The sequence below is a fragment of the Sorex araneus genome, chromosome 7 (assembly GCF_027595985.1).
Source record: "Sorex araneus isolate mSorAra2 chromosome 7, mSorAra2.pri, whole genome shotgun sequence".
NCBI lineage: Eukaryota > Metazoa > Chordata > Mammalia > Eulipotyphla > Soricidae > Sorex > Sorex araneus.
In genome coordinates this window covers 15,290,165-15,317,253 of record NC_073308.1, presented here as the reverse complement: position 1 = coordinate 15,317,253, position 27,089 = coordinate 15,290,165, and the positions used below count along the sequence as shown (strand labels likewise).

At 62.7% G+C, this 27,089-nt stretch overlaps 2 protein-coding genes across 4 annotated transcripts in view; one reads left to right on the top strand and one right to left on the bottom strand.

The window, feature by feature from the left end:
* PTPN14 (protein tyrosine phosphatase non-receptor type 14) overlaps positions 1-3,342 on the top strand; it is a 75,556-nt gene extending 72,214 nt beyond the window's left edge. For both annotated transcript variants that reach the window (XM_055144544.1, XM_055144543.1), the window contains exons 18-19: positions 872-1,035; positions 3,036-3,342. In XM_055144544.1, coding sequence (XP_055000519.1) covers positions 872-1,035; positions 3,036-3,164 — 293 coding nt within the window. In that variant the 3' untranslated portion in view covers positions 3,165-3,342. The remainder of the gene's footprint in view (positions 1-871; positions 1,036-3,035) is intronic.
* A 1,847-nt stretch (positions 3,343-5,189) lies between these two features.
* On the bottom strand, positions 5,190-22,050 carry SMYD2 (SET and MYND domain containing 2). 2 transcript variants are annotated; one of them, XM_055144938.1, is made up of 12 exons: positions 21,794-22,050; positions 14,058-14,121; positions 12,239-12,349; positions 10,749-10,809; positions 10,084-10,208; positions 9,710-9,777; positions 9,455-9,557; positions 8,224-8,334; positions 7,531-7,651; positions 6,852-7,029; positions 6,079-6,187; positions 5,190-5,376 (listed from the first exon to the last, which is right to left on the bottom strand). In XM_055144938.1, exons 1-12 carry the CDS (start codon positions 21,964-21,966, stop codon positions 5,296-5,298), a joined length of 1,305 nt encoding a protein of 434 aa, XP_055000913.1. In that variant the 5' UTR covers positions 21,967-22,050; the 3' UTR covers positions 5,190-5,295. The 2 variants fall into 2 exon arrangements, with proteins under 2 accessions (XP_055000913.1, XP_055000914.1); XM_055144939.1 differs by having other exon boundaries at positions 6,852-7,026.
* Positions 22,051-27,089: the final 5,039 nt, after the last annotated feature.

The window sequence follows — 27,089 nt, the reverse complement described above, 5'->3', positions numbered from 1 at the left end:
CGACGCCACTAGCTACTTCAGCCCCCTCAGTCCCCAGGGCAGGTCTGAGAGGAAACAGGGCCCTTCGTGGTGGCCGTGACAGACCCGAGTGACCCGCAGAGGTGCCCCCCACCCCCCTCCCCGCAGGCTGTGTCCCCGAGAGCTCTACCATCCCCTCGGGCCCAGAGGCTGCTGGTTCTCTGTGATGACTCCTCCCTCAGTGCTCTGCACTCTGAACGTCCGTCTCCTTTGCCTTCGGCCTCATCACCAGGAGGGAAGGCATAAGGCCTGCCTTACTGTGATTTCTCATTTGTGCCCGATGGAGCTGGGGACAGGCCCGGTGTGGCCCTGTTGAGCGGGGCAGATGCTGGAAGGGATGGGGCAGTTGGCACCAACCATCCCGACACGTGTGGCCTCTGGTGCCAGGGAAGGGGCACGCTCACTCTGCACTCACGACCACGGGGAGCCCACCTGAGCCCCCCCTCCCCCAAGAGAAGGTCTGTTTTAGAATCTCCAATTCCATTGGCATTGACGTGGTGGGCCAGGGGGGCGACAGGGCAGATGGCTGCACTCCCAGCCAGAACTGGCGGGGGCGGGCGGGCGTTTGAAGGAGACGAGCCTGCGAGCAGCAGAACTGGCTCCGAGTCATGTCGGAATCATCTGCTCGGGGGACCTGGGGATTTGCAGAGGGGAGCACAGGATGCAATTTGTCAGGGAACAATTACATTTCAGGAAGGAATTCTCCCGTGGACCCACAGACTCGCAGCTGCCCATGCTGGGTCCAGCCCTAGGCTCGGGGCTGCTGCCCAGTTCCCGGGTCTCTGTGGGGGAAGGAGCATCACGGGGGGGGGGAGGGCAGCCGGGTGCTGACACGGTACCCTCTGCTTTGCAGCATACCTGGAGGAGATCCAGTCCGTGCGCCGTCACACCAACTGCATGCTGGAGGGCTCCCAGCCCTGCCCGCCCCCCGTCGTGGTCCACTGCAGCGCCGGCGTGGGCAGGACCGGAGTGGCCATCCTCTCTGAGCTGATGATCTACTGCCTGGAGCACAACGAGGTGAGTCTCCTCCCGTCCCACCTTCTGCGCCCCTTCCAGGAAACACCCTGCCCATGGGATGGTGGGAGGGGGCGGCTTGAGGACCCCTGGTCTCGGTCAGCAGCACGTGGTAGACGGGCCTGTCTGCAGTGGCCACCACCTTTCTCCCACCCCTTCACCTAGTTTTCTTCCCATGACCCCCAAACTCCCCATCCCAACCTCATGCCCTGCCCCCCCATTGAGGCAGCATTTACCTGTGGCCCCTTGGTACATCCTGGGGACCCCCAACGGGCACCCCTGATCTGGCTGAGAAACGCTGGTTTGGACAGTGGTTTTGAACCCCCTTGTGCCTGGTGGTCAGGTAAGAACGGAGTCTTTGGGGACACGAGGGTAGCGAGAGAGACCGTTATTTCCCCCAGGGCCACCGCTCAGCGCTCCTGCGCCAGGCGTGCCAGGTCAGGGTGGGCGCGAGGCGGGGACCCCGACTCACCACCAGGGCCCTGCGGGTCTAGATGCATCCTGGTGCTTCTGGGACGTGCCGTGCCCCAAGTCCTCGTGGGAAACAGTGCTCTGCACACGGTTCCGGGCGAGGGAGAGGATCAGGGGCCTGTGGACAGAGCCTCTGCATGCGGGAGTCCCGCCCGCCCTGCACACTGCCCAAGTGGCCCTGAGCACCACTGGGTGCGGCCCCCAAAACACCAAAAAGAAAACGGCTTCAGGCTCTGGGGATGCTTGGAGGGCTGGCGCTCGCACCCGGGCGTGTGTGGGATGCAGGGTGTGGGGGCCCAGCCCCACACGGCCCCCGAGTGCGGCTGGAGAAGCGTCGTTCTTCCGAGGGGTTTCCTGTCGAGGTGCTGGCGGCTCTCGTGGGGGGTCTCAGCTGGGTCACATGGTCCAGATCACGGCACGGGGAGGGAGCAAAGGGGCCACCGGCGTCTGTCCACATACTCGGGCTTGCTGCTCCCCTGGAGTTCTCGGGGTGGCCGGGCCCGTGTCTGCCTGGCGCGGACCCCGCTGGTCTGTGGGCCGGGCGGTGAGGGCCGCCTGCGAGGCGAGAGTGGCTCCCAGCCCCGAGGTTTGGTGAGGCGACGGGGGCACTGGGAGGGCCTGATGCGGCCGGGGGCCTCGGTGTGGCCGTGCGGCTCCTCCCGTCTGCGCAGCCAGGGCGCCTCACCGCTCAGGCAGGCCCCGCGTGGGTCTGACGAGCCTCCCGCCTGGAGAACACCGGCTCGGGAACGCCCCACCGGGTCTAGAAATGTCGGTGCTGCTGGTGGGGGTGTGGAGGGGAGCAGAACAGCTGACAAGGAGCCCCGGCCCCGGGACCCCAGCATGCAAACTGCACGTCTCCCGCAAGCCGGGTCGCTCTCCGGGCTGGGACAGTGGAGCAGGGGGGTGTGGGTGGGTGGAGCACGTGCGCCCTGGGGTGCCGTCCGGCCTCCTCCCTGCGCTCCTGCCCCACTGCTCCCAGACAGCTGTCCAGCCGGTCTCCCACTGCCTGGCAGCGCCTTTGGGCTCCTGGCGGCCAGCAGGGGTGGTTTGAGGGTGCGAGTGCTGGCGTCAGCTGCCCGGCCCAGGGCTGCTTCGGGACGCTGTGCTGGTGCCCGCCCTAAGGCCACTTCCTCACTGCCCTGTTGCCTGCCAGCTCGTGGCCTGGCTGAGAAGGGCTTCGGTGCCCACTGGTGCCCGAGAGCAGGTGGCACTGCCCTTTGTGCCCAGCACCAACATGCCCGCAGTGGTGGCTGCCAGAGTGAAGCTGGGCCAACCCCTCGGAGCACCTGGACTCAGGGCGTGGCCGCATGGGTCGTGGTGTCACTGCATGGGTCGTGGTGTCGCCACTCCCCCGGCTCTGGGCTCACACCCTGTGCGGGCAGCACGGCTTCGCCTGCGACCACCAGGTGGTTGTGGAACCAAGTCGTGAGTTAGAAAGACCAACGCATGTGGTGGGGGGAATCTCCTCTCTCTGGTCTGGGGCCACATCAGCGCCCCCCCGCTGCTCGTCTCACGGCCCGTCCTTTCCACAGCAGGTGGAGGTGCCGGCCATGCTGCGGGTGCTGCGGGAGCAGCGGGTGTCCATGGTGCAGACCGCCGCCCAGTACAGGTTCGTCTACCAGGTGCTCATCCAGTTCCTGCAGAACTCCAGACTCATCTAGCCCCGACAGCATCTGCCCCGCCGGGCGCAGACGGCCCAGCAAACTGGCCAGGGTCTCCCAGTGCCCGGACCCGCAGTGCCAGCGTGGTATTTTATATGAGATAATTTATTTTGACCCCCGTGGAGTCGCTTCTGTGAACTGCTGTGCTGCAGCCCCCACAATATATTTGTTCCTGTCATACCCTGCGTTCACTGTGTGCAGCCGGGGCGGGGAGGGGGGTAGCTGGGGACACGCAGAGGGGCCCTCACCAATCGCATCCCCAGGGCCTGGAGCGCGCCTGCCTCAGCACTCCGGCCCACTCCGGGGATGGCCAAGAATTGAGCTCCCTGGGTCCCACAGGACACATCTTTGGGGGTCGTGGGTGGCCAAGTGTCCATCGTCCAAGCAGCAGGGACCCGACCCCGGGCTGCTGACAGACCTGTCTCCCCTCCTGGCTCGGCGCTCGGGCACCAGGGCCTTCCCTGACGGGGACAGCCCGGCAGGCCGGAGAGCAGAGGGCTGCCATGAAGGGACCAAGGGACGCTGACCTGGGGACACCGTGCCCCCAGCAGAAGCCTGCCAGCCTCTCTGGAGTCAGCGCGTCCCCTAGGCCTCTCCGCCATTCCCCGTCCACCCCCTCTGTTGGGAGGATCAGTTTTGGGGTGTCTGGGCCCCGTGTCCACTCGGGGTGCAGGGCCTTGTGGAATCACACCGTGTGTTGTCTGTGCCAGTTGCTGACCACCCCCGCCCCTCCTCAGGGCTTCCTAGTGGGTTGTGTGCTCAGAACTGACCACAGCGGTCCTACTGGCCCCTCCGTTGTCCCCCCCATCCCAGATCCCTCGGTGCTCAGCTAGCAGCAGTGGCGTCCTGTGTCTTGGTCACAGCGTGGATGGACATCCCGTCCCGTCTCAGCCCCCCCCCCCCCCCGGCCTGGGCATCAGGGAGTCGGGGCTTCCACAGACTGGGGCGTGTGTTCTGGACAGCGCGCCCTTCGTGTGGTGTACCGTGTGGAAGCGGGCGATGGCCTGGACGGCGAGTGCTCAGACCCTGGCCCACGCGGGCACTGGGTGCAGGGAGAAAGGGCCCATCCTGCCCAGCCCGGGGCCCCCCTGTACCAGGATGGAGGGGAGAAGGGTCAGCCCATGTGCAGCCACAGCCTCAGAGGGGTCCTGTTCCCCAGCAGGGCAGAGGGGCCTGCGCCTCCTGCCCCCCGGCCCACCAGCCAGGCCTGCGCCTTACACGCCAGCTGCGCAATCGCTGGCAGGACGCCCCCACTGGAGCACCGGCCAAGGGCCAAACTCTGCATCTCCAGCTCCTGGGACGGTCTGGTGCTGCCTCAGATACAAAGTGAGGGGCCACAGGGAGGCGGGCAGGGAAAGGCAAAGGTCAGCACCCGCTCGCGCCCTGCCGGGAAGCTCCCCCCACCCTGGCTGTCTCTGTGGGGCTATCTGATCCCTCCCGGCTCCAGGCCTGACTGGCATGTCCACGGAGCCTGAGCGTGGGTGCTGGGGGACCTTAAGCATTGCCAAGCGCTTTCCAGGAAACGCGTGTGGGGCACAGTGGCTGCAGCTTGCTGGGTGCCACGGCCTGGCCCCGCCTCCCGGGGGTGTCTCACAGCGTGACCCCCACCCGTGCCCTTGCGCCGAGCCCCACAGCCTTCCAGCCAACTTGCACGGGCTTCTGCTCTTTCCCGATTTTGTAAGTTGCCCTGGACCTCGGCCGTGCCCTCGCGGGCTTCTGCTCAGAGCCCCCTCGGACCCGTCTGGGTGGCTCCTCGGAGGGCTGCCGAGGGTTCTGTGACGAGGAGCCCTCTCCCCAGAGGAGGCGGCTGCCCTTCTCTCTGGCACACTGTGCTCCGAGGCCCTGACCCCCCACGTGCCAGCCCGGAAACAGGTACACGAGGCAGCAGCCCCCCGGGCTCCCGCGCTACATGGCCCACTGTGGGCAGGACCCATGAGCTGTGGGTCGGTCCGGGGGGACAGGAAGGCGGAGGCGCTGCTGGGTCTCCGGCCTCCCCGCTCGGGGGCGCACTCAGAGACAAGGACGTATACTTCAGTTCCTCTTTATTCTGAGGAGTGAGCAGAGCACTGCACCAGGAGCACAGCGGGACGTGTGACTGGCCCTGAGGAAAGTGCTCAGACACGAAGGGGCCTCAGTGGCTTTCAATCTCCTGCTGGATCTCAGAGATGTAAGGGTGGTCTTTGCCGTGCGCCACCTCCATGATAGCCAGGGCCTGGGGGGAGTGAGGGAGGGAGAATGGGGTGAGGGTGGGTAGGCAGGCAGGAGGGACCCGTGGAGCCACTCAGCTGCCCACGGTGCCAGAGGCAGGAGGGGCCCCGCGTCCCGAATCCTCTGACCTGGCCACACACAGGGTTTTCTCTAAGAAACTTTCCGAGGACACGGGGGTCCCTCGGGTGCTGGCCTGCAACCTAACATGCCCACCTCTGGACAAATGCACGTCCGGCCCCATCCGAGCCCTGCAGAGCCTGACCTGGCGTGACCCCTGACCGCTCCTCCTCCTCCTGGAATCCCCAGGCCCGGACTCAGGTCTGCACCAGGTCTGAGCAGGCTCGTAGCACCGTGCCCTTCCTCCATGGGCATCTCCCCGGCTGCAGGGAACACCCACGCTCCCCACCTCCTCGACCCCCAAAGGTCTGCGGGGAGCCCCGAGGTGCTGCCGGCGAGTGCCGCCCACTGAGACCCCAGGGCAGGGGCCCCAGCGCCCCTGGGCCTCTCTCCACTTCACATCCTCCTCGGGAAAGCCTGAGCACTGTGCGGCGGGAAGACGTCCCCCACAGAGACCCGGCACTAACGGGGAAAATGCCAAGGTGCACGAGCGCCACACCACGGGCAGAGCCTCAGACACGTGGGGGCTCGGGTGGGGCTCGTGGCCGGGCCGGGCCCCGCACAGCCCTGGGTGGAGGCGGGGACGTACCTTGCGCAGGGCGCGCTCCCCGGCTGCCCTCTTGTCCAGGCCCATGTAGAGCCGGCCCAGCTTCAGCCACATGGACGCCACGTTGAGCGAGTACAGCGGGTAGTGCTTGCTGTGCGGAGGGGGGACGCATCAGACTCGGACACACCCGCTGGGGTGGGGTCCCACAGAAGCACACCCAGGGGCCCAGGAAACTACGCACCCAGAGTAGTTTCACTGACGGGGGGGGGGTCTGGATCCCCCCGCCCGGCTTAGCTAAGACTCCCCAGCCCAGCCGCAGTCGCTGACTTCACGTGTCGAGACCCAGGTGCAGGGTCTGTGCCCAATCCCCCTCGGGCGACCCTGTGACAGGGACAGGCACCTTGCACCCCACCCTGCCCCAGAAGGTGATGGCCACGTCCCTGGGTCCGAGAGCCGAGTGGCTCAGTCCAATTGAAGCAGCCCCAGTCCCGAGCAGGGGAGCACAGGGCTGTCCCAGACCCCCAGTACTGGACGGGGGCGTCGGATTCCAGACTTCAGGGCTGCCATCCTGACATCCTGACTCCACAAACAGCCAAGAGGCGGGCTCACCTGTCGCCATGTCACAGGGGCTGGCCCACGCCTCCTGCCTGTGATGCAGACACGGTAGGGAGGTCAGTGGCCCCAGAGCGCCCCCTTGGCAAGCAGGGCTAGAGGCACCGAAGGACAGGTGATGGCCGTCAGGACGTCAGGGTGGGCTGTATCCCCACCGAGTCCGGCGTGAGCCACGGGGTCCACGCCCAGGCCCCCAGCCTCACCTGTAGGGCTTGATGATCTTCTGCCCGTAGCGCAGGGCGCCCTCCCAGTCCTGCATGTACATGCACACGCCCATGGCCTGGTAGCGCATGTGCAGCATGTACACATTGCCCTCCTCGAACACGGAGCCCATCTTCTCCTGGCTCAGCTCGCAGATCTCCAGCAGCTCCCCAGGGGGCGCTGTGCGGTCAAGGAAACAAACTGAACCCACAGAGGGCGAAACCAAGGGGCGGAGGACGGAGTGACAGTCCAGTGGGGAAGGCACTGGCCTTGCACATGGCCGACCCATGTTCAATTCCCAGCACCCCCAAACACGTAAAGAAAAGGCAGAGTGTGTGGTATGTGGGCAGACCCCGGAGACCATGTAGGCCCCGAGCGTGGCGCCCCCGGAAGCCCAGGCACTGGGGGTGTGGCCCTGTCATCCCTGCACAGGCCCTCGTGCCACCCTCCTGCAGAGCAGCCTGGGCCCGCCTGTGACCCCTGCAGGACGGGGTCCTTTCCGTCCTCCTGAAAGCACGGACACTGCGGGGATGGGCTGCTCAATCTGCAGGGAACAGGGGGCTGTGCCCCCATCACGGGCCAGCGAGAGAGCCCCTCTCGGGGTCCTCATCCTCAGCCCAGCTGTGCGGACCCGGGAGGGACCCCTGCAGCCCGCTCCCCCCCATGCCCCGTCAAGGATATATTTGTAATGCTTGGCTCTGCGGAACTCCTCGATGACGTTGCGTGCGTATCTCACCATGTCCCGCACCGCCTCGGCCTTCGGGGGGTCACTGAGCTTCCGGATCTCCACCTTTGCCTTATCCTGTGGGACCCTCCGTATGGTGTATACACATACACGCGCGCACACACACACATCCTGTCTGTACCCAGAAGTGGCCCACTGGCACTCAGGCGGGACCCTCAGTATGGTGTGTACAAACACACACCCGCACGCACACACATCCTGTCTACCCAGAAGTGGCCCGCTGGCACTCAGGCAGCCACCGTCCTGCGTCCTGCGGGGCTGTGCCCGCGCCCTCACGAGGCCTTGACAGCCTGTCAGCCTGCTGCAGCGCTCGCAGGGGACACGACCTGCTGGGCTGTGGTTCAGGGCTCTGCTCGCTCCTGGCTGCTGTGGCCCCACCAGCTCACCCCAAGACAGGCTGGACTCCCCACTCTGAAGTGCACCCAGGACAAGGGTCAGGGGGCTGCCTAGGGGCCCACTCAACCTTGGGGGTCGCCCCCAGGTGCTTCTCACCCCCACCACGGCCCCTTTTCTGAGGAGCTGTCTGCAGGCTGGAACGGAGCTCTACAGCTGAGGCTGGACAGGCCCCGCACGCCCTGAGTGGGGTGAGTGGACAGGCCCGAGTATGTGGGCGCTGCCCGCGGACTCACCTTGTCCTGGGACAGGCACTCCGCGCACTGGCACGTGAAGAAGTACGCGTCCCGCAGCCGCTCGTTGCGGTCCTCCGTGGGGTAGAGGAGGTCGATGTAGCTGGTGAACACCTGCAGCCCCCAGCTCACTGAGCCCTTCGCCGGCTGGAAGCCCAGCCCCACCCTGCCTGTCCCCCAGGGAGGGGTGCTGAGGACCTGGAGGCTGTGCCTGTCCCCTTCCCAGCACTTGGGAGTGGGGCCACAGGCTCTTCTGGGGCCCGGGGGGGGGGGGCGCGTCCTACTGGGCACTCGGCTCCCTCACAAGATCTGTCCTCCCACCACCTGGCCTGGACACTGCTTGGCCCTGCTGGCCAGCTTCCTGCAACACCAAGACCCGAACATCATCGTGCCCCAGGACTTGCCCCCACACAGGGACCCCAAAGCCTGGGTTTAGGGGAGCAGGAGGCCGCCAGGCTGCGGCGGGCACAGTGCAACCAGCATAGTGGCCAGCAGAGGGCGACAGAGGCCAGGCTGTGTCACTGGTCCAGGCCGCCAGCCCAGACCTCTGAACAAAAGCAGCAGGGAGGGTCTTGGCGGTGGGGAACTGCAGACCTCACAGCCCCTCAGGAGACCCTGGTTGGGACAGGCACGGCAACTTTTGGACATGTCACCGTCAGGGTCTCCGTGCACGGCAGCCCGTCACTGGCCAGCCCAACACCTCCAGGGTCCAGCCCGAGTCCTCCACTCCCCACGGCGGGAAGAGGCACCGGGGTCACTGACACTGCCTCCCCGCCCCGTCACCAGTCACCTGCCAGTGAGTGGCCCCCGAGCAGCCTGGAGCAGACTCACTGCCCAGTCCTGCTGAGTGGCCTCTGTCCAGCATCTTACCTGGGCGCCTGGCACCCATGAGGGCTTTTTGTTTTAGGGTGCCACCCAGTGGCGTGCAGGGGCCCTGACAAGGTGTGCAGACTGGCCGGGTCACCCCCAGGCAAGGCTTACACTGTGCTATCTCCAGCTCTACTGTGACCTTCCCACAGTCTGTTTCCGGCTGGGAGACAGTGCAGGGGCGTGGGGTGGCCTGGGGGGGGCCCAGCATGCGGGGCTGGCTGTGTGGGCTGTGTCCTGTCAGGCCGGCAGTGCCCATCAGTACCCACGTGCCCCAGAGGCATCAAGGGTGTGTGGGCACGCAGGGCAGGGCCCGACACAGCACAGGGAGGCCCTGCCAGCCCGCCCGGTGCCCCCAGACCCTCACCTCCTCTCCCGGGCTGATGTCCTGGACGGCTCTCACTTCCGCCAGCGTCCCCTTGTAGGTGACAATGACATTGGGGCAGCAGCTGTGGTTCATGAGGGCCACGCTGGGTGACAGGAGAGTGCATGTCCCAGGGCAGCCGTGGGGGGGAGGGGGAGGAGGGCGTGCCTGGGGTGGGGGGGACAGGGCTGCCTGGGAGGTGGGGGCAGGGCTGCGTGGGGGCTGGTGGGCGGGGGGGGGACATGCCACTGGGCCTACTCGGGGAAGATGGCCGAGCCCAGGTGCGACAGCTCCTCATCCTCGATGGTGAAGCCGTTGCAGTTCACCTGCGCAGGGACAGGGGCCCGGAGACAGTGCTCAGTGCCGGCTGGGAGCACAGTTGGCCAACATCTGTGTCCCCACAACTCGGACACCAGGGTCAAAGCAGGCGGCAGGCGAGGCCCCGGGGAGGGGGGAGGGGGGAGAGCCTCCAGCCAACAGTGGTGCTGGCTCGTGGTCTGGGGCCAGGCTCTGGAAGCTTCCAACCTGGGTCTGCCCCCACCACGGCTCCATGACCCCGAGCCTCGAGGACAAGGAGGAACACGCAGAGCCTCCCGGGAGCCCCCGGGCATGGGGGCGGGGCCGGGCCTCACCTGCGCGAAGAGGCCCAGCAGGCTGCCTGGCTCCGGGATGTCCAGGAGCTCCGAGTAGAAGTGGTGCAGGGCCGCCATGTCGCTCTCGATCAGCCCTTTCTTCTCGTTGTCCAGCTTGTCCAGGTCTGGGGGCACAGCCCATGAGCACAGGCAGGGCCCTGGGTGCTGCCCCCCTCGATGGGAGCGGCAGGGAGGGGGCGAGGTACAGAGACCCCTGAACTCCCCCGCCCCCAATCCCTGACTTCACTCCCCCCACAACAGCCCAGGGCAGCTGTCTTCTCGTCACCGTCCCCAGGACACTCGAGGCCAGGGTCAAGGGTGGGGAGCCCTCCCCTGCCCCCGTGCGGGGCGCCCAGGACCTGGTCTTGGCCAGAAGTCACACAGGGCCCAGAACGGTGGCTCAGTGGTAGGGCAAATGCTTCGCAGACTGAGGCCCTGGCTTCAACCCCCAGCACCAAAACACCCGAGCGGGTCACGGCCGTCAACAGGACTTGACTCAGCTGCAGCCCCAGAGGCTCATGGGGCCACAGCAGAGCCGAGGTCTCCGTCCTCCCCAGAGGATCAGCCCAGAAACGCTCGTCCAGTCTGCAAGCAGCACCCCAGGGCCAAGAGAGAAGGGAGGGCTTGAACCCCGCCCCCACCCCCCATCACCCGGAGAGACTCACGGGACTCAAACTCCTTCACGGCCAGCAGCCGCTCCGAGGGCGTCCTCTCAGGGTGCAGCTTCTGGGGAGGAAGCCCAGGCTCAGCCACGCACCCTGCGAGCCCCATCTGCGGGGGGTGCTCCCTGGGCGCAGACCACCACTGCCCGAGTCCACCGGCCAAGCCAGGGGAAGCCCGTCCCAGGACACTGGGAATGGCCCCCACCTCCCCCCCACCACTGGGGCAGCCCCTGAGAGGCGCTTCCTGCACATGGCCGGCCCGGGCTCAAGGCACCCCACAGGGTCCCCCGAGCCCCACCAGGAGTGAATCCCGAAGCACAGATGCAGGAAGGAGTAAGCCCTGAGCACCGCTGGGTGTGCCCCCCAAACAGAAACAGCAGCAAGGGTCCGGGCCCCCGAGAGCTGCCTGCCTGACACTCCAATCCAACAGCTCTCGGGAAACGGCATTTTATCTGGGGGAGGCTCCCCCGTCCGGGGGTCCTTCCCACTGACATCCAGGGGCTCAGGGGCCCCTCCTGGTGACTCCCAGCTGATTGCGGCAGCTGTCCCAGCAGGGTCAGGAGGAAGGGCTCAGCTGGGGGTCTCCAGGGCTTGACCCCAATATGCTGTGTGGTGCAGGAGCCCCCTCGGGTCTGCAGCCTGAACCCCTGGCACACAGTAGGCTCAGAACGCTCGTTAAGGACCAACTTTGCAGCCCCCTAACTTGAAAGGGCCCATCAGGCAGCACCAGCTTATTATTCACCTTCTGAGCCGACCCCCTCTCCCCACCTCAGCCCTTCTCTAGGCTAATTCTTCCTCTCACAAAGACCGGGTGCTGCCAGTGGGCCGCAGTCCTTGAAGCGCACGCCTGCCTTTGTTCCCGGCCCCCCAGAGCAACCACAATAGCGCCCGAGCGGCTTTGAACCCCTGAATAAACTTGGTGTTGACATGAGTTCAAACGTGGGGCTGGAGCGCTGGCCCGGGGCGGTCTTTGTCATCCGGCCATTCAGCGGGGGATACAGGTGGTCCGGGCCCTCACCCCCCTCGTTAACACTCCGGCGCCCCCGGCTGGCTGGCAAGCTGCTCCCCTCATCCTCTGCCAGGCCCGAGCGTGGCTGCTCGGCCTTTGTTTCACTTTTGAGTCATGCAGCCCCCCAGAGAAGCAGCCACTCCCGCCCACCCTCTCAGGAACACACAGGGGTTCCCTGGGGTCTAGCCACAGCCCTGGGGTCACACCCCAGGAGGGCGCAGCCACAGCCCTGCCCTCCCCTCCCTGCCCCTCCGAGGGAGCTGGGCGCGGGCCTCTGCAGAGACCTCCGTGACCCTCGACAGATGCAGGCGCCTCTAGCTTTCTCGGCCGGGGGCCCCAGTGGCAGGCAGAGTGGGCCCCCAGGAGAACTGACCCCACACAGCTCCCCTTGGCCGCAGGGACACCTTTGTGACGCAGCTCGTGCTCCCCAGCCCCGCAGCACGGCTGGGAGTGTGACAGACACGGTCACGGAGGCAGCCCTCACCTGCTTGGCCAGGACCCTCGCCGTCAGCCTCACCGTCTCGGACGGGTTCCAGTTCTCCCCGAAAACCACCATGGGGGTGCACTCGAGTCTGTGCAGGGGCCAGTCTTCCCTCTGTGGGGTCGGAGACGGTTGGCACACACGCTTGCACATGACGCACACATACCCTTGCATACCCCGGAGTGCAGCCCTGTGCACATGCTTATACACATGCACATACATACACCAGAATAAAGTTTCCAAAGGGGGGCAGCAACCCCCCCGCCCCCACCCCACTCACGTTTGAGACACATGTAGGAGAACACTGGTGCCCCTGGGGGGGACGGCAGGTGGCTGTGATGGGCAGCGCCAGGGCACAGGACCAGAAGATGCCCTTTGCACACCCACACATACCCCAGGTTCGGTGGCGCTGGGCGTGGCTGCACTCCTGGACTTGTGCTGACCACACTCAGAGCAGAGGGCCAGAGCTGCTGCAGGCACCCCCAGCACCGTGATAACAACTGGCCTGAGCCAGGGCTCAGTCCGGCACCTCTGGGAACATTCTAGAACATTCTAGAACACAGGCCTCAGACCCCTGCAGCCCATCCATCCCTGCACCACACTGGAGCACCAGGGCAGGGTGAGGCCAGAGGGGCAGCTGTGCCGTGTGGCTTGTGCGGGTGGAGGCAGGAGGCACTTGCTCCTCACCCCGGAGCAGCAGTGGGCAAAGCCCACCAGCAAAGCAGAGTGACAGATGGAGCCCAGGCAGGCCAGGGCCGCAGAGACGACACTGGGACAGACGTCAGAGGCGGCTGTGCAGCAGCTCTGCGGAGACGGCTCGAGGGGCGGGGTTGCACGGCACTGCCAGCGTGTCCGAGGGCCTGTCCAGAGGGCCCGTGAGGCCCCTTCCTCTGACTGAACGGGCCCTCAAGGGCCGACCTTGGAAGCTCCGTCCACCAGCCCCAGGGGAAGGACCAGCCCTGCCAATGGCCGCGGCCCAAGCTGCAGCGAATTGGCTATGTGACCTGGGCACGCAGCTTAATCCCGCATGTCGGCCTCTGCAGCTGCAAATAACATGATCCCAGAGACTTAGCGGGGCCCGTGCTGCGCTCTCACGCCTGTTGGCCGCAGAGCTAGACTCCGGCAGAAGAGCCACACCTCAGGGGGACGGCACCACTGGGTCTCTGGGGCCCCCACGGCTGCCCAGCAGTGCTCAGACTCCGAAGTCACATCACCCACCGTGGTGTGTCCTTCCTCTCTGTCTGTCCCTCCATCCCTCCCCAGTGCCGCCACTGTAAACAGGCGCACACACGCTTCTGCCTCTCTGTCTGTTAGGAAGCCTCTCCAGAGTGGTCTCTGCCCACAGCCCTCTCCGTGGCGCTGATGACAATCCTGAGGTCTCTGTGACAGGGGGCCAGGGACCAGGGACCAGGAAGAGCACAGTGGTTAGGGTCCTGCCAGCATGTGCCTCCCTGGGTGGGACCCCTCACAGCCCGGGTCCCTGGAGCAGTACCATGCACAGCCCTAGCACTCAGCATGGCCCCGGGCTCCCAGGAATCTGCATTCCAGTTCACGAGGGGTAGATTCGCCTCCTCACTTCTCTTCACTCCCAGCTTCATTCTTTTGGGAGGTGTGAGTTAAATATAGAAATGGGGACCTTATCAGGCCTGGGATGAGGTCATGGAACTCCCAGGGCCCCAGAACATTCCATCCCTGGTTTCAGGGGAAGGGGCATGTCTGGGGCCCCGTGACAGACTGGACACCCTTGGAAGCCCGATGGCAACTTCGGGAAGGGACAAGCATGCGCCGTCAGCGACGGGCCCCGCCCTGGCACGACACCTACCTGGCACTCAGCATTGCAGTAGAAAGCCTGCTTGCAGCGCCCACACTTGGAGAGACCTTCCTTCCTGCAAGACAGAGGGTCCGTGCTGCGGGGCAGTCGGGGCTGCCCGGCCCCGCCACCCACTGCCCTGTAGGCGGGCCTGTGAGCCCAGCCTGCTGGCGGTCAGCATCTGTCATCATGACTCAGTTGCAGGGGCCAGCCAGCCACAACATTTCATCACCCACTAGTGGGGGGCTGGACGGACGCATCTAGAAGGCTGGCCTGGCGAGTGGCTGATGGCGGTGCGGGGAGGCGGACCCCCGAAGTTCCTGGAGAAGGAGAGAGGTGCATGCCAGGGCAGGAGGCAGGAAGTTTTAAGTTGAAGTCACAGACCAGCCTGCCTGGAGCCCGGAGCACTGCACCAGGCACCAGCCCGAGGGCAGGGCCAAGGTCATCCTGGGGCCTTAGGCGGCTGGCCAGCGAGGCCAGCGAGCGGGGCCCCTCACGACCACCAACTTCCAGGCAATGGAAGGTCTGTGGCAAAGCACTCTGCGGGGATCCTGCGGGTCTGCACCGTAGCACCACACCCTGGACGGAGGCTGGCAGCCCAGCGGTGAGCTTTGGGGACACCGTGTGTCCCTGATCTCCCCACACGGGCCTGCTGTGGGCTAGACTTATCCTGCCCCACCATGCACAAAGACCCCCAGGGAGACTGACGTGAGAGGTCCCCAAGGTGCCTCGCCAAGCTGTGGAAGCTTCCGGAGGTGCCTCAGCAGGCACACGTGTTGGGGAGAAGTTGGAGGGGAAGTCAGCAGAATGCTGCATCTCCCCGGCCCAACCCCCTCACTCCCCGCACCAAACTGTGCAGACAAACAGCAACACTGCAAAATCACACAGCTGGGGGGCTCACACTGGGGCAAACAAAAGGATCCACTGAAGAGTGGTGTCTGAGGGGCTGGAGCGACAGCATAGCGGGGAGCCCGCTGGCCTCGCAGACGACCGGCCGGACGATTCCTCGCATTCCACACGGTCCCACCAGAACGACTCCTGAGCACACAGCCAGGAGCACTCCTGGGCATGGCCCCCAAACCAAACCACAACGTAAAGAAAGTGGTGGATGTCTCGCACGTCTGGGTTCCCCTGTGGGCTGGGGCTATTGGCTGCCGTCTGCTGAGCACCCTGTCCGCAGGAGACGGCAGTGAGAACTACTCGAGCGAGTGCTGCACCAGGCTCCCGGGCGCTGGAGCACACACGGAGCAGGTGCTGCTCAGAACAAAGTGCAGAACCACCGCCCACAAGCTGCTTTGGCGCTGAGAGGCACACAGGGCCTCAGGGACCAGGCCCCAGCCCCAGCGGGACGCCTGGCACTGCAGGCCCCACACGCCGGAATGGCCTGTCACAGAACTGGAGGTGATCCCGACCACGGCAGGGTGTGGCCCCAGAACCAAACCCCAAGGCTCTGGCTCCTCCTCACGTGCTCCAGCATCTCACATGCAGATGACAGGCAGACGGCCCTTGGGACATCCGGAGCAGTGAGCCAGTGCAGGAGGCGCTGGGACATTCTGAGTCCGAGCAGAACCTCTTTCCTGCTGCAGAATCAGGAGCTGAACGAAAATGAGGCTCTCGGGAAAACTAAACAAGAACTCGGGCATTGACACGCGTGTAATTAGCCTCTCCGCTCCCGGGCCTTTAGCAAGCCACATCAGGCAACACGTGCCTCGCTGCCCTCTCTCTCCTGTGTGGGGGTCCGTGTTTCTCAAGCCTTTGTTTTCGGGGCAAATCTCTGCCCCGCTGTGAGCCTGCCGGGGCTTTGAACTTAAGGGTCCATCTCTGCGATGCACAGAGGGAGGAGGGGTGCGTGCAGAAGCAGCCACCTCGGCCCAACGCGGAAGACATGCTCTGGCCACTTCAGAGACACAACACAACACAATCATTTCCTTGCTTTTCAAAACTGGGGAGCCAGGAGAGCAACAGGTGGGGGATGTAATTAGCAAGTCCCGTTTCTCTGCCTGGCCCCAGGGGCTGTTGGTCCGGATGAAAAGGATTTGATCCCGGGAGCCCCCGCGGCAGTGAAAGCTTGGTGGGTCCCGCTGTGAAAGGAAAGGACCAGCACAGGGCGTCTACAATAACAATTGCTTTTAACTAACTGGCGAGGGAAGAAGTGACAAGTGGGCTCTGTGGAACAGAGGCAGCCCCGCCAAATAACAAAGAGAAAAGGGGAAGGAGAGAAAGGGGAAAAAGAGGGGAGCTGGCAGCCACACATCGAACTTCCGTCTGAAATAAGACAATCAGATAGCGAGGCCTCCCACCCGGAGGGAGAGGACTCTCGACCAGCAAAGTTTTATTGGCGAGGAATAAAAATTGGGAGGCATGGTGGCCTGGCCAGGGCACCAGGATAATGCCGCGGCTGCGGGGTGTCCCGTGGCGGGAAGCAGAGCTCCACGGGGACCTTTAATCCACAATGGAGCCGCGCCAAGGGGCCCTGGCCACGGGGGGCCTCTTCCCAGAGCTAAGCCAGCCCCTTCCCTTCCGCTGGGCTTTGTTCTGGCGCTTGTTAAAAGTTCCGCTCTCGGGAAGGTGGGGATATTTAGGGCAGCCGGGCCTGCTAATGGAGCGCCCAGCCCGGGAGAGAAGCCTCACAGAACACTCGGCGCTGTCAGGGCTGGACGCGGAGCCTGGACCCGCAGCCCGCAGCCCCAGCCTGGACACCCGTGGCACAAAGCAAGCCTCCTCCCTGAGGCTGCAGGGACACCCCCCCCCCCGCAGTGTTGGTGTAGCCCCCAGACAAAAGGTCGGACTGTGGGGTCTGGAGCCAGGGGACAAGTCTCCCTCCCCCACTGGCATGGCCAGGAATTAAACCTGGGGCTCTCCCCTGCAAGCATGCGCTCAGGCCCGATGGACCATTTTCTCTCCAGCACCACCCCAAAACTTTATTTTTAAAAGAGAAAAATGACACAGATTTCCTCACAGATGAGACGCCACTTACACCCACAGGAGGTTCCAGGAAGATGCTGCCTGAGCACCATGCCTGGGTGTGACCCCCAAAATACACACAACCTATTAACCATCTCCTCTGAGCCGGCCTCAGAAGCTGGCTGCAAGGCTGTGTCTCCTGGTACCTAGAATTTTCCCTGTGCACATCTCTCTAGACACAAGTTCTCAACAAAAGACGAAGGAAAAATTGAACCCCCTAATAATCCTTCCTTATGGGGGGTGGGTGGGAGCCCGTACCCAAGCCGTGCTCGGGAGCACTCCTGGCTCTGTGCCCAGTAGACCACATGCAATGCCACAGATAAAACCCGAGTGGCATTCCAGGCAAGCTCCTAAACCCTGGTACTAGCTCTCTAGCCCCTGAACCCCCAAATAATACCTCAACAAAATAACTGCTGAGACCTTGCTAAGCCCGGGGCCCGGGGCTCCGCTGCAGAAGCCCCCACCCACGCAGTCTCTGCCCCTTCCTTCCGTGGTTCCCGAGAGGCCTGGTGCCCAGCAAACACCCAGTGAAATCAAATGCTCCTTCACATATCACACCAAAAGCACAGCCCACTCTCAGGGAACCTGTCTCTGCCCACACAGCACCCCAGGAGAGAAATCAGCATGGCAGGGGCGTGCCCGGGATTCTGCATCCTGTCAGACCACGCTCTGCTTTCGAGCTGGGATCGAAACCCTTGGGATTTCATCTTCTCTGATTTTATTTTAGGCACCATGGTGTACAGTGCTGTTAAGGTTTCTCTATTTGGGTTTTCTCTTGGGCTCTGACGGGCTCCAGTTAGTCTGGCCTCCGCCAGGCCGGCCCAGAGCTTCCCACGGCTGTGCTGGAGCCCCCTGGGGCTGTGCCGGAGCAGCCGTGTACACCCTCAGACCCGGAGGGACTCGCCGAGACCGCACCCAGACCCTCCCCATCTCTCCCTAGGGGCAGCAGTCCACATCCACACACGGAGTTATCTGAAGTCACCCACAGGAGCCTTTCGCCACTCACCAGACTCCGTGCTAATTAAGGGCGCTAGGAGTCCCGGCCTATTTTTAACCGTCAGATGGAAATGGCAGCCAATTCCCTGAACCAGAAAGCTCCCTTCAGCCGGAAGCCCAGAGCCCGGACACGATCGGACAGCGCCCGTACGTGTCTGTGGCTCAGGGCATCCCGAAGTCACTGCTGTCCTACCATGCCACGGCAGAACCTGGGAGGCGGCTCTGCAGGGCTCGGTCCCGATCAAACAGGCTCCGGGCTCCTGCCCAGGGTGGGCCACCTTCACAGGGACTGCAGAGTTCAGGACAAAACTGAGACCTGGTTCTGGCCGCATCGTTTAAAGTGTCCCAGATGCTGCAACCCAGCCAGGCCCCGGGTCACTCCTGCCCTGCACCCCCCTCGGCCGGCACAAGCCCCCGAAGCATCCCGACAAAGGGCACAGACTCGGGGATGCGGCGTGTTCCGAAGTCCTGCACTAATCCATCGCTGTCCTGTCCACCCCACCAAGACAGTGCACCAGAACCACAGCTACATTTCTAACAGCCCAGCCAGCGTCGGAGTGACACGCGAGGGACAGTGACGGGAAGCGCACTCAGGCATGCGGGAAGGCACGGGAAATCACGGCAGCCAGGCAGGTGGGCCGGGAGCAGGACTCAGCCCTGACAGCCGTGCAAGGGGCTCGCAGCTCAGCCGGGGGGCTGTACACGGCCGGAAAAGCCAGCCTCTCTGTCCTGAGCTCCCTCTGACAGAAAGCGGGTGAACTGGATTCGGGGGGTGGGACCCAATCTCTGGAAACGCCTCCTGAGTTGTAGTGTAGGGGGACAACTTTTCAGATGGAACGTCTGAGACGTTTCCTGTGAATCTGAGTTTTCTCTGTGACACTGGGGAGGAAAGGAGCCAGAGGCGCTTTCAGCTGGCCACACGTGTGCCAGGTCCTCGTTACTCTCCCACAGCTCAGCGGGTGCGTCCGAAGGCGGCTCTGGCACAGATGCAGTGCTGGGGACTGAGCGGGCGGGGCAGGATGCAGGTAGGAGCCCGAACCCCAGCCCCAGGAAAGCGCTGTACCTGAGGTGGACACATGATCTAATATGCGGACAAAAACTAACGGTGGAATAACAAATGCCCAGAGACAAAGGGAATGAGAATGAGAACTGGTGTTCAGTAGGAAGCACCCACTTGTGAGGGGTGTGGGAACATGTGAGGGGGCATCTGAATTCAGTTTTCAGTGTTTTCCAGAACTTCTAGAACGTGAGCTTATATGTGGCGTGTTGTTTCTGGGTTCATTGTGTTTTTTGCCTATCCCTAGCTCTGTGGGCAGACTATGACAGAGGGAAGCGTTCAGGTGGGGTAGGGGAGCTGAAAGGCGGGAATGAGCCACTCAGTAACCCCGGAAGCCCACAGCCGCAGGGGTATTTTAAAAAGTGCCTCATAGAGGCCGACTGCTGGGCAGGAGTCAGGTTGGGGGAGGCGGGGGCAGGAGAGGCCCCGGAGGAAGTGGACACTGAGGAAGAAATTAGTGTCAAAACATTGTATGCCAGAAACACAATCGTGAGTGTTTGTAATTTGGTGACTAAATAAAAGAAAAAGAAACAAAAACTCTTCTTTAAGACCTTCCAGGGCAACAGAGAAGTCTGGAGGGGTTGAGCTCAGGCTTTCCATGCAGGACACTGTCCAGCCCAGCGCCACCCGGCCTCTGCCCACAGGGCTGGGGAAAGGCAAAAAAAAAAAACAAACACAATGAACTGAAAACAACACATATAAGATCACCTTCTAGAAGGTTCTGGAAAACACTGGACACTGAATTCAGATGTCCCCTGGGTCTGGAGGTTTCTGAGTGCTGCTTCTGTGGTTCACGAGTTCCAGGGTCCCCCATGGAATGGAATGGTGCTGACCATTGCAATAAAAATATACCTGGTACCCACAGGGAGCAAACATCCTGGCAGTGAGCTGGCGGGGGCCCAGCCTGGAACCTGGAGGCTCACCTGAGGCTGGCGGCCACCTCACTCAGTGCCTGGTCAATTCTCACAAGCCCAGGAGGGCGCCAGGTGCGTGTTCGGGTTCAGCGAGGTCCAAGGGACAGGAGATGGCTCACGGGGCCTGAGTGAGTGCCCAGTGGGCACCGCATCCTGGACACAACCCCCCAAAACCCTCCGGGAAGTCCTGGTGCTCCCAGCTGAAAAGCCCTCCTCAAGATAAATTGAAGCCTAAAACATGGCATCATAGTGCACTGCTTGGCAACCACGAGCAGATGGAGAAGATGCAACAGCGCCGTGTGAAAGCCACACCCTCACCGAACGGCACCTGCCTCACCACGCCAGGGAATCAGAGAGGGAATCTGCTGCCTCTGCATCGTCCATCCCGGTACCTAGTAACATGCTGACACTCGTGCATACCACGGGCGGCTCATGACTGGATGAGTGCACCCGTGTATGTCCGTGTGTGCAGGTGCATATGCATATGTGTGTGCATGTGCATGTGTGTGCACACATGAACACAATTTTGGAGAGTTGGAGAGGAGATATCATTTGGTCAGTCTGTCCTATTCTTGAGTTTGAAATGACTTCCCAGGAAGAGCAACCACGGGTGGGCCTGACCTAGTTTCCTCTCTAACAAAAAGGGGAGGCGTGCCAGCCTGGGGGCCAGAGTGAAATAGCAAATATCCCTCAGAAACAGGCGTGAAAACGAACCGACTGGACCAGAGCGACAGCACAGGTGTTGAGGCCCCTCCCTGGGCCTGTAAAGGGTCCCCCAGGCACCACCAGAGGTGACCCCTGAGCAGAGCCAGGAGTAAGCCTGCAGGCTGTGGCCCCACACTCTCCCCCCCCCACAAATCTGCCAAATACTCCCCATGGCAGGGCTGGCTTTGAGGGTTCAGAGGGCAGAGGCGACCCGGGGGACAGCCAGGGCCAAACACAAGGTGCCTCCCCCAAAACCTTGACTGGAGGGAGACCTGCGCTCTGAGTCGGCGGGGACAGAGCTGGGCACCCAGCCTCGTGGGGCGGTCACTGCCTACCAGGCTGGGCTCGGGCCCCCACGCAGCCCACTCCGCCTCAGCAGGCTGCGGAGATCAAGGGACCCGTCACAGCAGCCCTTCGACTCTGGGAAAACCCCGCGTTCACTTCACTGGCTCGGCGCGGAGGCGCGCCGTGACCCGCGGCCGTGCGCCCCATTCAGAGCAGCGCGGCGCACAGGGCAGCAGCGGCAGCTCCCGGCCCGGCGCTGCGGAGGGGGCGGCGGCGGGACTCGGGTCACTGCCGGACCGCGCCGGCCTCTGCTTCCTCCTCCGAGGCGTGGGTCGAGCCGGAGTCCCCAGAGGCCAGCGCCACCGGGAGCCCGCAGGTGTCCTGGCTCGGCCCTCCACTGCTGGGCACGGCAGGGAGAGGGGAGGCCGCCTCCGCTCCTGGGTCCCCGGGGGCTGGCGCAGAGCCAGGGCGGGCGGGCCCGAGACAGGTCCTCTCTCGAGGGGCGCGGGGACGGGCCCCGGACGGCCAGGCGGGGCTCGGCCGTCCACCCTGCCGCACCGGCGCACGCGGTGACACGGCGCGCGGGGTGGGCCCCTGCCCGGCCTCCCGCGTGCAGGTGCCAGGAGGCGCGAGGCGGGAACCGGGCTCTGGCGCCGGCACGCGCCCACCACGCCCCCGACACGTGCTCTGCAGAGTCCAGGCCCAGGGCCCTCTCGGCCGGGGAGCTCGGGCCGTGGGCCCCCCGGGCGGCGCGAGCCCGGCTGCCGGCCCACCGCGTGGGGCCGGGTCTGCGCGGCCGCCCGCCCGCCCCGCGCCGCCGCGCCTACCTGGCGAAGCAGTGCTCGCAGTGGTGGCCGCGCTCGCCCACCGACAGCACGCTGGCGTAGGCCGGGCAGCGGAAGAGCAGCTCCCCCACCTGGAAGCGCCGCAGCGCGCGCAGCCCCCGGCCCTTGCCCGGGCTGCTGAAGCGCTCCAGGCCGCACAGGCCCTCGGCGCGCATCGCGGCGGCGGCGGCGGGGTCCGGGGCGCGCGCGCGCGCGCGGGCAGCGGCACCGGGCGGCCACCGCGCCCCGGAAGGCGACCAGCCCCGCCCGGCCGGTGCGCCCGGGGGAGGGACCGGGGACAGCCCCGCCCCGCGCGCCGGGAACCCGCGCCGGGCGCTTCCGGGCGGGCGGGGCGGGGAGGCCGGGCCTGTCGCGCTGGGGCGGGGGGAGGGGAAGGGGCGGGGGAGGAGGGCGGAGGGAGGGGGAAAGGGAGGGCCAGCAGGCACAGGGTTGGCGTGACCTGGCCGTGTGTGTGGCCCAGAGGTCCCCCACGGTGACGTGCCCATGGCTAATCCCGGGGCCAAGTTGCTTCTTCTCCACCTTCGTCCTCCTGCCCTTGACACAGACCACCCCCCACTAGGAGTCGTCTGAAACAAGTGGAGGAAGGGAGAGGGGCAACCCTGGAAAAGTTTGAGGTGACAGGGGTTGCAGGGGTCCCTGGTTTTACCCCTCACAGGTTTACCCCTCCTTCAGAGTCAGTGCAAGAGGGCTCTGGGGGAGAAGACAGGTGAGCTGGGAGGTGAAACTTGGGCACTGTCAGGAAACGCCCGAGCTGCTTGCTGCAGAGTTTCCGGCGCTACTGGATTGCACCTCCTGTTCCGGTCATCTCAGAAATGACACTTGGACTGAGTCACCGAGAGGGTTTCAAAGACCCAAGGAGCTCAGATACCACCAGTGCCAACCTAGCCCCGTACTTTGTTCCAGCGGTGAAGCTGACTGGATAGGGCCGACAGTGGTACCAGGGCTGAGCTCCGACTCTCAGGCCAGAAGACTCAGAATTTGAACGGGAAACACCAAAGACGTGTGATCCCATGGGATGCTGTCCTGGAAAATCCAAGCCTCGTTTAGCCACCAGAATGTGGTGCGCAGTGTGCGGTGTGTCACTAGGCTACCGGGATGTCTTTGTAGCAGAGCACCACAAAAGCAAAATGACCAGCGGGATCTGGAACATGTCATGTTCCTAAAATGAGCAAGGTCAAGCCTCACTGGTCATCAAAAAGTCAGATGACTAATGTCACCCCTAGTCTTTGCATGTCACCCCTTCATCGTCTAACAACAATTTACATCCCAGACCTAGTATCCTGGCCCAGGAACTGAGCTAAGTGCATTCAACACCCCGTCTCTGCACCTCATCTTCATGACCACCCCATCAGTCATGCACCCTACATTTTCCTTATCTGGTCTTGTAACTCCTACCTGACCGACTGGACACTCATTTCCTCTTTTGGGACGGGTATTCTGGAGCCATCAGTGTCTGAAGGCACAGAGCTACAAATCTTGCATGGATACATGTTGTGCTTCTGTGTTTTGTTTGGATCCACACCCAGCAGTGCTCAGGCTGGTGCTCCTGCTCCAGGCTCAGGAGTCACTCCTGGAGGGGTTGGGGGTGGAACCCAAGCCCACCGTATGCAAGGCAAGTACTTTGTAATTTGCTGTTGCCAAGACTCATGCTGAGACGTAATCTACTTGTTTACCTTTTTTTTTTTTGATGGCGAGTAATTGTTTTCCTCTTTCAACAAGTGAGATTTGCAACAGCTGCACAGCTCACAGCCTCGGGTGTGGGGTGTCCTGCGGAGGGAGGTGGCTGGACGTGTACCTGTAACTGAAGGAGGCTGTGGTTTAAGGACACCGGGAAGGAAGTGGCCTCATTGGAGAGAGGGCCCAGGCCCCACTCAGGTGACTCAGTGGGGGAACGGTTTGTGAAGCAACAGCCACGAATGCAGGAGCTTAAATGACAGAGAAAACTGCCTTTAAAGTAAACAGCCAGGACGTGGCAGCACCCCAGCCTAGCCCAGAGCGATGACAACACTCTTAATGCATCTCAGTCCTGTCACTCTGCCATTCTCACATTCCCTGAAAGTCGCCTCGTGGCTGCCAGGGCCCCTGGCACGGCCTTTCCTTCCGTCCTCAGCTGGACTCAGAGGCCTGGGAGTTCTTTAGAGCCCTCCCGCGCCCGGTTCCCTGGAAGAATGATGCAAGCTCCAGCCCCCCTTGCTTCGCTTCTCTCTGCTCTGTTCTGACCTGGGCGTCCCTTAGCCTCCGGCCACACTCACGAACTGCCCAGGAGCTCAGACACAGCTGAGCGAGGTGCCTGTCCTGAGGGGTCCACGCCCCAGGAGTGCCAGGTTGGTGCCTGATCCTGGTCCTCTGTGGACCTCAGACCCCTGCGACCTTAAGAACCCCCCAAATCGTCTTGGAAATGTTTTTTTAGGGGTCTTCTCTGTGTCTTCAGTTGTGGCCTTGAGATGGTGACATCTGGTGGTTCCTGCCCCAGGACACTGTGTCCTGTAGGGACAGAGAGGGCAGCACAGCAGGAAGGAGGGCCACCGCCTGCAGCCCAGGAGGGAGTTTCGCCAGGAGCACCAAACACATTTGTCCCCCAAGTGGGCCCATGTAATGACACTGCAGACCCCGGGAACCCAGCCCCTCACGGCCCCCCAAGCCCATGTTTCTGTTGCTTCCTGTCCCCAGCAGTCCTTGAAAGTTCATGTAAATGACCAGGTGGTCACAGGTGGAGGAGCTAGTGGGAGTTTCTCCCTCTGACCAACATTCAGTGATGAAAACGACCTCAGAGTTTTTGCCTACAAATGAGAAGGATGAGCTTTGAAGACAGACAGTGCGCAGAAGCAGAGCTTTCCCAGGGCCCCGGGGTGTTAGCGCCTTCTAGATGGGATGCAAAGGAACCACCAAGGGAAAGGTTAGGAAGTCCCAAAGGTTACTGCAGTGGGGGAGGAAGGCAGGGCTGGGTTAAACCCTGGCACTGCGTGATTCCCCGAGCACCCCTGGGAACCAGGAGCAGCCTGAGAAAACTCAGTGTGGCCCCAAATCAACACACACACACAAGCAAACATACACACACATACACATACATACATACACATACATTCATGCATACACACAAAAATCACTGTATCACTGTCGTCCCATTACTCATCGATTTGCTCCAGCAGGCACCAGTAACGTCTCCATTGTGAGACTTGTTATTACTGTTTTTGGCATATTAAATACGCCACAGGTAGCTTGCCAGGCTCTGCCATGTGGGAGGGATACTCTTGGTAGCTTGCTGGGCTCTCCGAGAGGGCCAGAGGAATCAAACCTGGGTCGGCCATGTGCAAGGCAAACGCCCTACCCACTGTGCTATCGATCCAGCCCCCAACACATAAAGGATTAAAAAAAAAAAAAGAAAAGTTCTCAGGAATAGCCCTGAGCACTGTTGAGTGCTGTCCAACAGACAAAAGTTGCAAGGTGGGCAGGAAGGGGACCCAGTGGCAGACCACGAGCTTGGTGTGTATGAGGCCTCAGGTTTGATCCTCAGCCCCACAATGTCGACAAGCGTGTGAAAAAGCAAAATAGGAGGACCAGAGAGACCGTGCGGGGCTTGGAGACACTGGCCTTGCACGTGGCCTACAAGGCTGGCCCTGGCATCATACAGGGTCACAGCACCGGGGCCAGGAGCAAGCCCTGGGAACCACTGTGTGTGACCAAGAGCATAGCAGCTAGGATATAATTCATGGGTTCAGGTGGTGCTGGTGGTTTGGGTGGTGAGGAAAGATAAAGAAATTGAGGAAACACCCTCTGCCCACGGGCAGGGAGCAACACACCCTGCAGGGGAGGCTTCTCTACTGACCAGTCACTTCCCAGCTCCTACCTAGCCCACATGCTTCATTTGTTATCATCATACACTTTTCAGTGCTGGGTTTGGAACCTCACATGTCAGGCCCGTGCTCCACCACTGAGCACCCCGACCCCACTGGGCATCTTGAAAACAGTCCTGGGGCCAGGCAGATAGCATAAGTGGTAGAGTGTGTTCCTGGCATGTGCAAGGCCCTGGGTTGATGCCTGACACCACATGGTCCCCTGGACACTCCTGGACGTGCCACGCCAGTGTTCCCAATGCCATGCAGTAGCCCCTGTAGTAAAACAAGCCTCATGGAATCCTCTGGGCAATTTTTTAGTCCAGGGCCCTAGGACATCAGGAGGGGCCATACCAAGGGCCCTGTCATCCCTGGCATAAGTGCTCGGTCTTTGGGCTCCAGGAGACTGGAGAATTTGGTGACCATGCCTCAAGTGATGCATTTTGAAAGGTCACCCTGCCAAGCGAAGTGGCAGCTGGACAAAGCCCAGCCACATGGAAGAAGGACCGAAACAGAAAAACAAAAGCAAACTCCTGGGCAAGGAGAAGACAGCAGCGGGTGCTAGCATAAAGGGGCGGGGGCATACAGATGTTGGTGGAAGGGGTTGTGTATGGCAGGGCTGGGGACAGCACCTCCAGACTGTGGTACCTGCACTTGCTTGTTTCTCCTACATCACAGCTGGTGAGAGATGGTGGCCTCGAGAAAGAAGTGTGTCATTTCTCTCTCTGCCACGGGGGAACGGGGGAATGGCTGGGGACCTCGAACTATGAGAGTCTGCCGGGGGCCTCGATCTTTGTAGTAAAGGAGTCACTCCTAGACCCTAGTCAGGACTTCCAACTGTCACCTTTCCCTCCCAGAAAAGGAGGAGACGAGCAGTGGAGTTAAAACAGGTTTTATTTGGAAATTCTGAGGAAGGGGAGAGAGAGAGAGAGAGAGAGAGAGAGAGAGAGAGAGAGAGAGAGAGAGACAGAGAGACAGAGAGACAGAGAGAGAGACAGAGAGAGAGACAGAGAGAGAGACAGAGAGAGGAGAGAGAAGGAGGAGGAGGAGGAGGAAGAAGAGGAAAAGGAGGAAGAGGAGGAGGAGGAGGAAGAGGAAAAGGAGGAAGAGGAGGAGGAGGAGGAAGAAGAGGAAAAGGAGGAAGAGGAGGAGGAGGAGGAAGAAGAGGAAAAGGAGAAAGAGGAGGAGGAGGAGGAGGAGAAAAAAGAGGAGGAGGAGGGGAGGGGAGGAGCTCAGAAGAGAATAGGCCCTCTCCAGAGTGGAGAGAGAGCCCCAGTACAGATCCCCACCCTAAAGTAAGAAGGTATGAAAGTGGATGAACCAAGAGCCGCGGCACGAGAAGCAGAGCCTCCGCGCCTACTGACTGTGATCCTGAGGTCTCCTAACCCATTTTGGCACCAGAGCAGATTCTTGCAGCCATGCATTTTGACTGTGAACTGAACTAC